The sequence below is a fragment of the Pipistrellus hanaki genome (assembly GCF_964339955.1).
Source record: "Pipistrellus hanaki genome assembly, chromosome: 15".
NCBI lineage: Eukaryota > Metazoa > Chordata > Mammalia > Chiroptera > Vespertilionidae > Pipistrellus > Pipistrellus hanaki.
The window spans coordinates 15,717,522-15,731,164 of NC_140517.1; the positions used below are offsets into that span (position 1 = coordinate 15,717,522).

The following is a 13,643-nucleotide window of genomic DNA, read 5'->3' on the forward strand; positions in this document are numbered from 1 at the left end:
TTTTCTATAGTTCATACTGTCATGAAGTAAACTGTAGAGGAAGACTGGTTGTCTGGTAGGTAGGATTTGGGAGCCGTGGAGGGGGAGAGATGCCAGGAGAGGATCCAGAGGCTGGAAGAAGGGGCTGTGTATTCTGGGGCACATGGCAGGGCCAGGACAGGTGAGACAAGGACGCATCCTGGGGTGACCGTGCAGTCACAGCGCTGAGTGGGGCCCCTTACACGGTGTGCCCCTGGCGCCTTGACCCCCTGGTGTCACTGCACTTGGCCAGGCCTCCTGTGAAGGGCAGGGCTCTCCAGGGAACGTGGTGAAAGTGCTTCCTGCTGCCGCACAGTCTCTGGCTCTGACTAGGGAAGATGCTGCTCCAGGCAGGACAGCTGGGAAGCAGTTCCTTTGGTTGGGTTTAATGATGGCAACAAGGTACTTGAGTCAGATATTAACTGGGTTTGAGTCAGAATAAGGTTCACAAAATGGGCCAGAGACGAGTGCATTGCCCGGCCTTGCATCCCTCAGGTGGTGGGATTGCACAGGAATCGGGGTTATAGGTTCTTTTCTGTAAAGTGAGGGAGCTTAGCTTGCTTTCTGGATCACCATCTGGAACCCTTATAGGCCCGACTTCTCCTTGGTCCTTGTGGGCAGTGAGGAAGCCAGGTGAGGGAAAAGGGGATCAGCCTCAGTTTCACATCGTGGTTGTTCACCAGTGGCGCAGGGAAAGGTGACAGGGCCCAGGAGGAGAGGTCTCCTGTCCCGCAGCTGGGCAGGTGCCTGCCATGTCACTTCACTCACGGACTGCTGTTGGGATGAAATAAGGATGAAGTGACACACGTGCCCCTAGGTTTAAGGGAAGATGTTATCTGCTTTTCCTCTGAAAACAGTCCATTTACTCGAGATGTTCATTCACTACCTGCTAATCGGACTCAGCAGATGACCCCCAATCCTCACCCCGACTGTGATGTTAGTGTCGGCAGTGCTTCAATCTCAGTGTCTTTTGTCAAGTGAATGAAAGAGGTAACATAATAGCTTTTATAATCTTTGGAAAATATTCCATATAGTCATTGATCTTATAATACAACTCATTCTTTTATAGCTGAAGAAACCTAGATTCAGAGAGTTGAGTAGTTTTTCCAAGTCAGTGATAATGCATTTATAAAAAATTATTTAGTGGGTTAAAAGGAACATATATACAGTGGTACTCTGCTATATGTAATCTATGGTAGTGAGCAGAAAATGACTTTTGAACCCTTTGTCTGAAATTCAGGCTGTGTTAGCCACAAGTCGTTGGACTACTCTGGTGAACAACTATATTTAAATACCAATCTCTGAAATTTCAGTTCTCCAAACTGAGACATTCTTGTCATGTCAGCGAAGGGTATATTTATATGATTTCTAAAGAAACTACGAAAATAAATTATTCTCATTAATAATTCCTTTGAAATGATAACTGATTCAACTCTTTCTCATAAGAGCTAAGATACATGGCATTTTAGGGGACTTGTAATTGACCCAAATGTAATAAGGTGGAGTCTGGTATGTTGATTTCAAACAACAGAAAATGACTCTGGCTGCAGTGGGCACAGGGAGTTTGTGGAAGGCTGTTGGTGCCTTTAGATTTGTCAGGAGGTTGCCAGAGGCAGCATGGAAGCCAGGACATGGGTCCCCACTGCAGGCAGGGCCTCAGCTGGAACAGGAGCTGTCTGGCCTGGATGCTCCGCATCCGTGATGAGTGACCTCCAGCCATTCACTTACTTGCTCAAGGCTGAGTATTCTAGGGCAGTGGTTTGCCGCTCTGTTGACTAATGAGTTTGCCGATCACTGTCATATACTACCTTTTACCTCTTTACACACAATATGCCACAATTGCCTAATCCTCACAGCTTCCAACTACACGGTAACATTTAGTCCAGTCCAGTGGTCGGCAAATTCAGTCAACAGAGCGGTTTGATGACCACTGTTCTAGGGGGTTACCTGCCACCAAAACTCTGGGGAGAAAATCTAAACAGAGTGAAGACTATGAGTCTGGGTTAACTCCACCCGCCCCCCAAGTGTTTTTTAGTGGTGGAAACTTAATTTTTATTTTATGAGTGATTTCATGTGCATTAAAATCTCATTTGATCTTCACAAAAGTCTGAGCCAAGAATGTTTGGATGGTGGCAGTGCCGGGGCTCATCACAGGTCTTCTCACTTATAATCCCGGGGGCTTGCCTCTTGGCCACCCCACATTTATCCTGGTTGGTCTCATTCCGGCTGTTTGTTCTTACAGGTTACACACGGACAGGCTCCATCTTTCTGGCCCAGACTCAGGACCGGCTGATCTCCCTGAAGCGCATCAACTCCAGGCTGAAGTATGTGTGAGCTAGAAGCCTGTCCTGGCGTTACTGCCCCTGCCCTCTGTCGGAGGCCGGTGATGTCATTGTCCCCTTGTGTTCCGTGGCAGTGTGATAGGCATCCCTTCTGAGATCATCTCCCCCAAGAAAGTGGCTGAACTGCACCCTCTGCTCAACGTGCATGACCTGGCAGGGGCCATGCACGTCCCCGAGGACGCGGTGGTGTCCTCTGCTGACGTGGCTCTCGCCCTGGCAAGTGCTGCCTCCCAAAATGGTAAGCAGGCTGGGGACAAGGGAGGAAGAGGTTGTCGGAGAAATTGTCTCACAATAGGCAATGACACCAGCTCAGCTACTGTGTTGTACCCTGGCTCTTTTATTTTTTAATAAACTTTATTGATTTCAGAGAGGAAGGGAGAGGGAGAGAGAGAGAGAAACATCAATGATGAGAGAGAATCATTGATTGGCTGCATCCTGCACATCCCAAACTGGGGGTCGAGCCCACAACCCAGGCATGTGTCCTGACTGGGAATAGAATTGGGACCTCCTGGTTCAGTCCATGCTCAACCACTGAGCGACACCAGCTGGCCTACACTGGCACTTTTTGTTTTAATACTCTCTGTTACTGTTTTTCCTCGGGGCCATGTTTTTCTCATTAAAGTCCTGAGGAACCCTGTTTTAGTGCTGACTTAGTATGCTTCAGACTTAAAGAACTCCTTTCCCTCCTGAACTGAGGGCTCCAAGGTTAGTACACTCCTTGGGAACTTAATCCACACTTGGATCATGTCCTGGGTCTGAGTAAATGAGGGGAGGACACCTCAGTGTCCATGGTGATGTGCACTTTGAGTGAACTGACTCATGATGTGGGTAGATTGGATGTAAGCTCTCCTATTTGAACTTTTCTCCCTGCCCCTTTTATGATCCCTGGAATCGAATTGTGCACTCAAGTCTTTTTTAAATTTGCCTGCCATTTTTAACCTCGGGAAATCTCATTTACAGTCCCTAGGAGTGTTTTGTTTTTTAAAATGAAAGCTTTGACCTGGCCTTTTCAGTATTTCTTATGAATTGAGAGTCTGCTGCAGTTGCCTTAATTGTGGACCATCTGAGGAGCAAAGCCCAACCCTTTCTTTACCTTGGACAGGGGTTCAGATCTATGACCGGACAAGTGTTGTTCACGTGATGACCAAAAAAGGTGAAGTGACTGGTGTGGAGACAGATAAAGGACAGATCGAATGCCAGTATTTTGTCAACTGTGCTGGTCAGGTAAGTCAGCAGCAACAGCGGGATCTCTAGTTTTCTTATTTACCTTTTATCTTCAAGACTTTTTGGTGTAGAGACTTAAGATCATTTAGTGAGAAAGAGATGCAGGGAGCACCATGAGGGCTGGAACTCGGGGCTCTTGTGCTTGAACTCGGAAACCTGCACTGCTCCCCTGTGGAGCTACAGTGTCTCTTCCCCTCCTCCCTGGTGAACTGTGCTCCCCGTCCGGGCCTGGAAGCACTTGCGCATTGACATAAGTCCCTGGCATTGGACCTTCCTGTGGTGATTTGTTTCCTTCTACAACCTAGCAGGTAAAGTACTAGGCTGTATGATAGTGTCAGGAGCATAGATTCAGTTTCCAGACCTCTGAGCTGCTTGTGCTTTCAAGACAAATTGGTCCTTTCTGTCCACTCTACAGCTTAAGGTGATCTAGGGATACTTCCTGTTCTGTAAGCTCATTTATGATGGTACTTGGGGTTGTCTTAAAGCCAGGCATTTCGTTAGAAGGCCTCCTTTGCTCCCCATTAGCTCCTTTTACTATGGGGAAATCTGTCTTCTTTTGATCTAAAAGTAAGTTTATTACTTAAAACATCGTGTTGTTCCCCATCCAGATAATGAAACGAAAGCAGGCTGAATCTTGGCTTCCCACTGCTGACATTGTTGCAAGAGCACACGCAGGCCACTTGAAATTAAACTCTTTTCAAGTGGCTGAACTTGCTCATTTGTCTTTCTGTTCCTCTTCCACCCACAAGTCAATCTGTCCGTTTGTAGTGGGCATACGAGCTGGGTCTGTCCAACGAGGAGCCGATTAGTATCCCGGTACATGCCTGCGAACACTTCTACCTCCTGACTCGCCCCTTGGAGACCCCTCTGCAGAGCAACACGCCAAGTGAGGACCTGCTCTTTGTTTTTAATCTTGTTTCCTTGCCACTGTTCTGTCCTCTGGAGGAAGACTCTCTGCGAAGGACAGACTGCGTCTGAAAGAGCCTTTTCTTTTCTAGAGCATGCTCCAGGGAGGTGGCCCAGTTCTGACTTTTCTTTAAGAACTCTTTATGAAAGGATGGCCAAACGGGCATTCTACTGAAGCAGTTTTTTCTGCACGCTAATTGTACTCCCAGACAGAGGTCTAAGTTGACAATATTTGGAATATAACCTGGAGTTTTTTACTTGAATGCTATAAACTCAGGCTATTCAGTGACCCTGAGTGCTGTGGAGAGGGCTGATCTCACTCCGAAGGTCTGAATCCCTGCAGTGGGCTCGGCAGTGCCCCCTTTTCTTAGGCTTTATGTGGCACAGTGGCAATTAACATAGTTTGGTTGTGAGGACTAGTCAAAGCTTCTACGTAACTGATTGGGTAAAGGGTAATCGGAGAAAGTCTCCGTTGTGAATCTGCGCGGGGAAACCTGGATGGCCTGGAAAGGTATTTAAAGCTGATGTGCTATGAGATGCTGTTCCGTTAACAAAGCCAACGGTGAGCGGGTGTTTCTGCTTTGCTTTTTTCTGACTATTTAGAAAACTGGCTCACATCTAACCCCTGCTCTTCTCTTCCACTCCCTACTCCCTTATTGTTTCTCTCCTCAGACATTGTGGACGCCGATGGCAGAATTTATATTCGCAACTGGCAGGGCGGCATCTTGTCTGGGGGCTTTGAGAAAACCCCAAAACCAATTTTCACCGAGGGCAAGAACCAGCTGGAGATTCACAACCTACAGGAAGACTGGGACCACTTTGGTGTGTGAACTGTATAATAATAAAAGCATAATATTATTAGATCAGACAGCCAAACAACCTTCCAGGCCAAGGCAGAGGTGGTTAGGGGTGATCAGGCAGGCAGGCCAGCAGTCCTGGCAGTTGGACATCCCCCAAGGGGTCCCGTATCGCAAGAGGGTACAGGCCATGCTGAGGGACACACACACACACACACACACACACACCCTGCCCGCCCGCCCCCGTGCTGTAATTTTATGCACTGGGCTTTTAGTAGTAGTAATAATGTCTTGAACTTATCTAAAATGTTACATTTTTTAAAGCATTTTCAAGAACAGCATCTCACTTGGTCTTTGTAACAGCCCCATTTGGAAGTTAGAGTTTGCTGGGTCTCAGGACAGTTACTTGGTAGCAGATTCAGGAGACTATTCTTTTTTTTTTTTTTTTTTTTAAGGAGACTATTCTTGATTAGTGGACTTTTAGCTTACTACTATTCACCTAAAATTACTGCTGAAATTTTAAGCTAGGAGGAAACCTTTTCTTAGGATTTCATAGAAGATTAAAGACATTTTTAGAAAGCAGAATTATTTTGTTAATGTCTGTTACTCAATTTTAAAATACTTTTTATTTATTGAATAGTTAATATATTCACATATATTCCAAATATAAAAGATATGAAAAAGGTCTATAATGAAGTTTCTTTCCTAGCCTTAATGGATTTTTTTAAGGTAAACTTTTTATGGTAGAAAATGTCAAACCCTACGTACCTACCAGCCAGCTCCACGGTCTGGTGTCGTCTGTGACCACTGCCCACTGGACTGCTCCCAGATGATGGACTCTCTTTAAAACAGACTGAGCATCTGTCCTGGAAGCCATGCCAGCTTAGGGGGCCTGCCCTTCATGGCATCTCCCTCGGGCTCCCCGAGAGAGCTTTAGCGCCGAGCCCTTTGAGACCCTTATCTGTAACGTGTTTGCTCTCCCACAGCATCTTCTGTGTCAGTCTGCAGGCCAGGCACCTCGGAGGCGTGCTCCATAATCCCAGCAAGGGCTCTGCTCTCTGATAAACGGCCCCGTTGCTCTTCTGAGAAACCTCTTCCCAGAGATTTTGTGAAAGGAGGCGAGGAGTTAGGAAGTGTGAGGAGCTGGAGGTTTGAATTCCCTGAGCTGAGGACTCTGTCTGGCTGTTTTTCTTGCTCAGAGCCCCTGTTGAGCTCCCTCCTGCGTAGGATGCCAGACCTGGAGACGCTGGAGATTGTGAAGTTGGTCAACTGCCCCGAGACCTTCACGCCAGACATGAGGTGCATCATGGGCGAGTCCCCTTTGGTTAAGGGCTACTACGTCCTGGCAGGAATGAACTCTGCTGGCCTCTCGTTTGGTGGAGGAGCTGGAAGGTAAGTCTTTGTCCTCACACTCAGTTCACTGGGCTGCTTTCTTTCTAGAATGACTTGTTAAATTTCAAAAAATATATTTAATGTGGTATGTTATTATAGGAAGGTATATGTAACTTTAAAGTCCTTTCAAAGTAATTAACATGGAAGGCTCTCCTGATGTTCCTGAAATGTGCAAAATGTTTTTGGAACCCGTTTTGGAGTTAGTCACTAAGCCTGTGGGATGGTTATACTTGTGTATACTTGTTACTCTTTCCGCTGTAACAAATGTGGGTCCTTTGTGTATTTAAATTTGGGTACATGCAAGTGTGGTGAGTGAGATAGATGATCATGCTGAATACCACTAGTTTTTATTTAATTGGTAATAATAAACATTTAACAAGCTGGTCATGAAAGGACAGATATTGTGTGGTTCTCTCTGCAAGCTAGTCTAATTCATAACGGATGGCACAGGCAGTAAAATGCTGGTTGCTAGGGGCTGGGGTATGGAATGGAGAGTGATTGCTTAATAAAGAGTTTTAGTTTGAGAAGATGGAAGGTGGTGAAGGTTACACAATAATGTGAATGTAGGATGCCACTGAACTATACACTTGAAAGTGGTTTAGATGGTCAGCTTATGCTATGTGTATTCACAATTTTAAAACTTTTTAAAAAATTAATGAGGCCATTTTTCTTGAATGATTGTAGAATGGCTCTGAAAACAGTTATGGAAGTGGAGTTACAAAAAACCTGTGGAGCAGAGGAAATGTGTTCAGATAACTATAACCTCCTGTTTTTACAGAGACTGTTTTATAGACAAAAATACATGGATGTATAAATTAGAGTACATTTGTATACCTTTTAGTCTTATTTCTTCCTAGATGCGCCCGCGTCTTAAACACTTTCTGGGGAATCCTATCATTAGAGCTAAAATCCTCATCGTGGTCTTGTGAGCGCAGGAGATGGATCCATGTTTGTTTCTTCCAAAAAGTTAAGGAAATTGCCCAGAATTGCTCACCCAGTCTCTGTCAAGACAGGATCTTTGATCGTGTTGGTTTTTGATTCCTGATACAGTGTTGAGAGTATCACATCTGAGTCCCAACTACTAGTGTCCCCCTCCCCCCCACAGGTACCTCGCCGAGTGGATGGTGGATGGTTACCCCTCAGAAAACGTCTGGGAGCTGGACCTGAAGCGCTTCGGAGCCCTGCAGAGCAGCCGCACCTTCCTGCGCCACCGCGTCATGGAAGTCATGCGTGAGTGGAGCTTCGTCCTGCGCTCCTGCATGCAGGTGTCTTTCTTTGGCGCCTGTTCTGTCTTTCAGAGGGCAGGTTTTCCTCCGTTCTTCAGTAATCGCTTCAAGCTGAGCTTGTGGTGTTTAACTGTTTCAGGCTTGTGTTGGGGACATGGTGTCCCTGTGATGTTTGCGGAATGTTCTCTCTCGCATCTTGTACTTGTTTACGTCACGGGGCAGGACAGTGCACTGACTTTCAGGTGTAATTCCTGCCAGACTCAGGCAGCAGCTTCTATTGATAGTATGTTCCCAGCATTGCCTGCTTCCCACTGTGTCCGGAAAGCCGACGTCACGAGTGCTCTGGCTCCCCACTTGGTCTTTGGGATCACGATTTGCTTTCCAATGCAGTGAACTTGCCAACTTATTCTCAAAGCTTCAAGCTTCTCTGAGTGACTTCTGTCCTTAACCCTGATACTCTGGCAAGATAGAAAACCACTTCTCATGTACATACAAGACATGTCTCTGCCTCTTCTCCTTGTTCTTGCTTCCCTCCACCTTTGAAGGATCCAGCTCTTCATTTTAACTTAACTAGGTACTCTTCCTTGTCTTGCATTTGTTTTCTAACTTTTATTTTGGAATTAAATCAAATCAGGTTGTAATTTCATTTTTTTTTTACACTGGGGAACTATTTATAGACTTTGCCAAAATATGTCTAAACTAGAGGCCTGATCTGTGCACAGTTGGGGTCTCTCGGCCTGGCCTGTGCCCTCTTGCAATCCGGGACCCCTCAGGGAGGTCAGAGAGTCAATTTTGGCCTAATACCCACAGGCCAGGCCCAGGGACCTGTACTGGGCCTAGTATGCATATAAGATCTTTGGTTAATCACTTCCTGTTCTTTCCTCTTACCCCTTCGGAGATTCATCAGACTGTTCCATGTTTCCATGCCTATGTGCGGAGCGGCTGCCCCCTGGTGGTCATTGTGCGTCATAGCTATTTGCCAGTCAGCTTGTCAGCAAGTTGCTTAGACTTTTAGACAGACAGATAGACAGACAGACAGACAGATATTTTTGGGATATTTTGGGCATATTTATGCTCAGGACTAAGTTTCTACATTGGCTGTGATCACTATTCTTGATTAAGAATGAGCTGCTCACCCTGGCCAGTGTGGCTCAGTTGGTTGAGCATTGTCCCGTGCACCAGAAGGTCACCAGTTTGATTAAGGGTCAGGGCATGTGCCTGTGTTGTGGGTTTGATCCCCAGTAGGGGGCGTGCAGGAGGCAGCTGATCAGTGTTTCTCTTTCACATCGATGTTTCTTTTGTGCTTTCTCCTTTTCCCCTCTATCTAAAATCAGTAAAAACTTTTTTTTTAAGAATGAACTGCTGGTTCAGTAGCTGGTGGTTCCATTCATCGTGAGCATTTGCTGACCTTTAACACCTCGATGCCTTATGGCGGAGAATTCATATCTGGGGGAGGTTTGGGGCTCGCAGCAGTATGTGTGATTGCTAAGCTTCCTTCTTTTTAGCAAATATTTTGGTTAAAATGTTGAACTGCCCTAAGTCCAGATTTCCCCATCCATAGTTACTTTAGAACATAAGCAAATCATAACAGCTTGACTTTCTCCTTGATGACATGACATGTTAGATGGCATTTTCTGATTCTCATAAAATAGAAATCGTAGGCATGATAGAACCTAAAATACCAGAGATGGACAAGTTGTCACAATATAAGAAAACCGGGGTTTTAGTTTCCTGATTTTTAGTTTCCTAACCTCCCCCACTCCCCAAGGTCCCTCCTGTGTGGAATGGTGTGAGGTCAGGTCTTCTCTTCGGAAGGGATAGAGGCCACACTCTTTCTGGCTATTTTTACTCATTGCTGTTGCAGACTGGACATTAGGAGAACTGAATCCTGACCCTAACTTGTTATGTGAATGATGTCACTGGACAATACTGTGGAAGCCGACAGGTTTCAGAGCTACCAAATGAGGTGTGCTGTGACCTTTCACTTCAGACATGGGCCAGCATTACAGAGGAAATGTCTGTAATGGGTCTGAGATCCCAACAGCACAGGCACTGTGAAGAATCAAGTGCCATTTTTTCACACTTGTAACCACTTGAGACCTTCGATATCTCCTTCCTCTCTCCTACAGAGCTATCAAAGTTTAGATCTACTTACGGATTTGGAACCATAATTGCGAACAGGGATGTAGAGTTGCCATGTGCCTCACAGCCATATAACTGAAGGGGTGACACCAGCTCTTGATACTTTTCTTTCTCCTGGAACATGCCTGTTATACTGGGTGCCGTATGGCAAGTTATGCTATGTTAGCCTGGAAAGATGCTCTTTTGAATGGGAGCAACTCAGAGTCTAGTGGGTAGTGTGCACTCAGCTCCCTGGCGTGGGCTTTCATGGACTGTTCTCCTCGGTTCTAGCTCTGCTGTATGATTTGAAGGTTCCTCGTTGGGACTTCCAGACCGGGAGGCAGTTACGCACATCCCCTCTCTACGACCGGCTGGACGCACAAGGAGCCCGGTGGATGGAGAAGCATGGATTCGAGAGGCCCAAGTACTTTGTGCCGCCAGGCAAGGGTAAAGAGGCGCATTCTCATTTTTGTTCACTTTTTTCGCTTTTGAGAATTAATACAGTTTATTTTTAAACGTATAGAGTTAGAATGTGTTCCTGGAAGAATAAATAATAAAGCCTAACTATACAGGAGCCTCCCCAATATAAATCTTCCTTTGTTTTTCTGGTCCGCAGACCTCCTGGCTTTGGAGCAGAGCAAGACTTTCTATAAGCCGGACTGGTTTGATATTGTGGAGTCTGAAGTCAAGTGCTGTAAGGAAGCTGTGTGTGTCATTGACATGTCCTCTTTCACAAAGTTTGAAATAACAGTAAGTAATTGGAAACCAACATAACAGATTAGGAGACGGTGCCTCCTTTTTTCATCTCTCTCTTTAAAACGGATTCTGTAAGAACTCTGGTATATTTTAATATCATATCTTCATTACATTTTCCTGAATTCTTAGCTCTTTGTTTCTGGTTTTTAATCTGCTTACAGAGACCCATTTATCATTTGAACCAACAGCTAGCTTTCTCTGGTGCTTCTTACAGTGATAATTAAATCTGAAAATATTATTGGAGTGAATTTTTGTAGCAAGTCACATTGCTCAGGAGGCCGTGTTACCAGCCAGATGTTCTTGTGCTTTCTCTGCTTCGTGTCTTAACTCTGCAGTCCACCGGAGATCAGGCATTAGAAACCCTGCAGTACCTCTTCTCCAATGACCTTGACGTGCCCGTGGGCCACATCGTGCATACCGGCATGCTCAATGAGGGCGGAGGCTATGAGAATGACTGCAGCATAGCGCGCCTGAACAAGCGCAGGTGAGGTCAGCTGCCGTGCTGGCTCCCTCCGGCACTGGTCCCGGGTTCTGTGACAGCAGAGCACCAGCTCCCCCAGGAGCCCTGAGTCATACCAAGGACAGAACCACCTCACTGCCTCATGGCCAGTCCATTACCAGTCCAGTACAAAAAAAAAAAAAAAAAAAAAAAGTCACCAGAAAGAAAAAAAAAATCACCAGATTATGCAAAACTGGATGTGGAAAATTAGTTATCCTACTGGAAGAAGACGTCTTATCTTGTATTAGTAGGTCTGTAGAGTGACAGAAGTCAGTCTTCTGCTTGTCCTTACATGATGTCCCCTCAGGTCCCATGCTCCTGGCCCTCTGAAGGCTAAGAGTTCATTGGCCAGTATTCTACCCACTGCTTTGACACCAGCTCAGAACTTGATTGCTTCCCGATCCTCTTCTCTGCTGCCTGGTTTTGATTGCTTGTGGGTCTCACTTTCAGTTTCTTCATGATTTCTCCAACCGACCAGCAGGTCCACTGTTGGGCCTGGCTTAAGAAGCACATGCGGCTGGACAGCGACCTGATCCTGGAGGACGTCACCTGGAAATACACGGGTACTTCTCTCCGGGCCCCGGGGAGCTGACCCAGATCTGTCAGGACTAGGAGCGGGGCAGAGGCTCGTGGTTATAGAAAATTGGTCTCTGGTACTTCCCGAGTCTTTTAAGGGAAATGTGGAATGAGTTCTTCAGTTACTGTTTTGTTCACCGCTATGTCCCCTGCAGCCAGCATGTTAGGAGTGTGAATATTTGTTGAGTGAATGAGTAAATAATTTTTATTTTCTCTAGTTTTCTAGATTAAGTAATTTTAAAGCATTTTTATATTTATTATCTAATTATTATTTTCCTCAAAAAATTTCCTTAGCTTTTTTTTTAATGAGTGAATAATTTTTAAAAATATGTTTTTATTGATTTCAGATTGAGGGAGAGGGGGAAGAGAGAATCTTTGATCGGCTGCCTCTTGCATGCCCCCTACTGGGGATTGAGCCCCACACCCAGGCATGTGCCCTGACAGGAAATTGAGCCCTGACTTCCTGAATCATAGGTCAACGCTCAATCACGGAGCCACCCCGGCTGGGCAGAGTGAATGATTAAGGGCGACTTAAGTTTCCTGCCTGTTTCAGGGTTCAGTTGGAAGAGCAGCCCTCCTCTAATGCCAGCCCACCCCCATTCTAGGTGTAACTCCTCCCTCCCCCCACTTAACCTACTGCTCCTGCCCGCCATTCCAGCAGGCCCTCATTCTCAATTCATGGTAGCAGCAAACATTACAAACTCTTGCTACCAGATTGGCAAACTACAGAATCTTATTGAGCCAGAGTTGTTTTGTGGCTGAAAGAAGATCGTTAAAGTGTACTTAGTACAGGCTGCTGTCACAAGCTGACAGATCCAGAGTGATTGGGCAGCTCTCCTGTCCTGATTTGGGAGGGGGCTTTTCCATCATGTAGCCACACTGAGGAGATGAAGAGAATGGAAAGTCTGCAGGAGAGTATGTCCAGGCCTAGAGGTGGGCTCCTGTCTCACTGGCCAGGACGTGTCTCATGCTCCCATCTGACTGCAGAGGCGGCTATGGAATGTTGCCTTCCCGTGTCCTTAGGGACAGGAAACACTCGAGTTAGTTCTTATGCCAGCAGTCAGCAGCTGCAAGTAGCAGGCCTGTCGGGAGAGGTGCCCTTGGACCGCCTAAACAAAGGGATGCTCTTGTGGTCTTGCCACCCAGGCCTGGTTATAGGTGAGCAAGCCCACAACAGACCTTTCCCATTGGCTCAGCTGTTTCCCTGGAGCGGCCAGACAGCGCTTGTTCTTTCTGTTTAGCCCTCAATCTGATTGGTCCTCGAGCTGTGGATGTGCTGTCCGAGCTGTCCTACGCCCCGATAACTCCCGACCACTTCCCAAGCCTCTTTTGCAAGGTGAGTGCCGGTAACTTTCTGGTTTTTGAATGGGCAGGGAATCTTTTTAAGAGATGGCAATTGCATGTTCTTACTATGGCAGTAATACCCACAAAATGTATTGATTTATTAATAAAATGACAGAATAAACTCACTTATTTTTCACCCTTCAAGGTCTCCTTATTTAATAAGCATTAGGATATATTTGAGGTGGATTTAACTTCTCTGAATATCAGTTCTGTACATTCATTGCTTTCTATAACAGCAGATACTACGTTACAGGATTATAAAACGCCAGTCAGGGTCAGGTCCCTTCTCTCCAGCAGCTCCTCTCTCTCCCATGCCCAGAGGCAGAGCAGCTTCTGTGTTTGTGGCATCTTCAGGTAATAAGTGGTGTAGGTGAATTCCTAAACAACTTACATAAGATTCTTTCTTATACTTGGCAACTATAACCGAGTGAAACAAATTGTA

General features: G+C 45.9%; 1 protein-coding gene across 6 annotated transcripts in view; it reads left to right on the top strand.

Annotated features, from left to right (window-relative positions):
• The window catches only part of PDPR (pyruvate dehydrogenase phosphatase regulatory subunit), a 40,295-nt gene that overhangs the window by 16,752 nt on the left and 9,900 nt on the right, over positions 1–13,643 (top strand). For 2 of the 6 annotated variants that reach the window (XM_084906698.1, XM_084906695.1), the window contains 12 exons: positions 2,261–2,342; positions 2,435–2,598; positions 3,463–3,584; positions 4,353–4,470; positions 5,163–5,312; positions 6,487–6,679; positions 7,785–7,909; positions 10,318–10,473; positions 10,643–10,776; positions 11,118–11,266; positions 11,732–11,844; positions 13,099–13,193. In XM_084906698.1, the coding sequence (XP_084762824.1) occupies positions 2,261–2,342; positions 2,435–2,598; positions 3,463–3,584; positions 4,353–4,470; positions 5,163–5,312; positions 6,487–6,679; positions 7,785–7,909; positions 10,318–10,473; positions 10,643–10,776; positions 11,118–11,266; positions 11,732–11,844; positions 13,099–13,193 (1,601 nt within the window). Of the gene's footprint in view, positions 1–2,260; positions 2,343–2,434; positions 2,599–3,373; positions 3,585–4,352; positions 4,471–5,162; positions 5,313–6,486; positions 6,680–7,784; positions 7,910–10,317; positions 10,474–10,642; positions 10,777–11,117; positions 11,267–11,731; positions 11,845–13,098; positions 13,194–13,643 lie in introns of those variants that run through there. The other 4 variants (XM_084906697.1, XM_084906696.1, XM_084906699.1 and 1 more) reach the window with 4 other exon arrangements.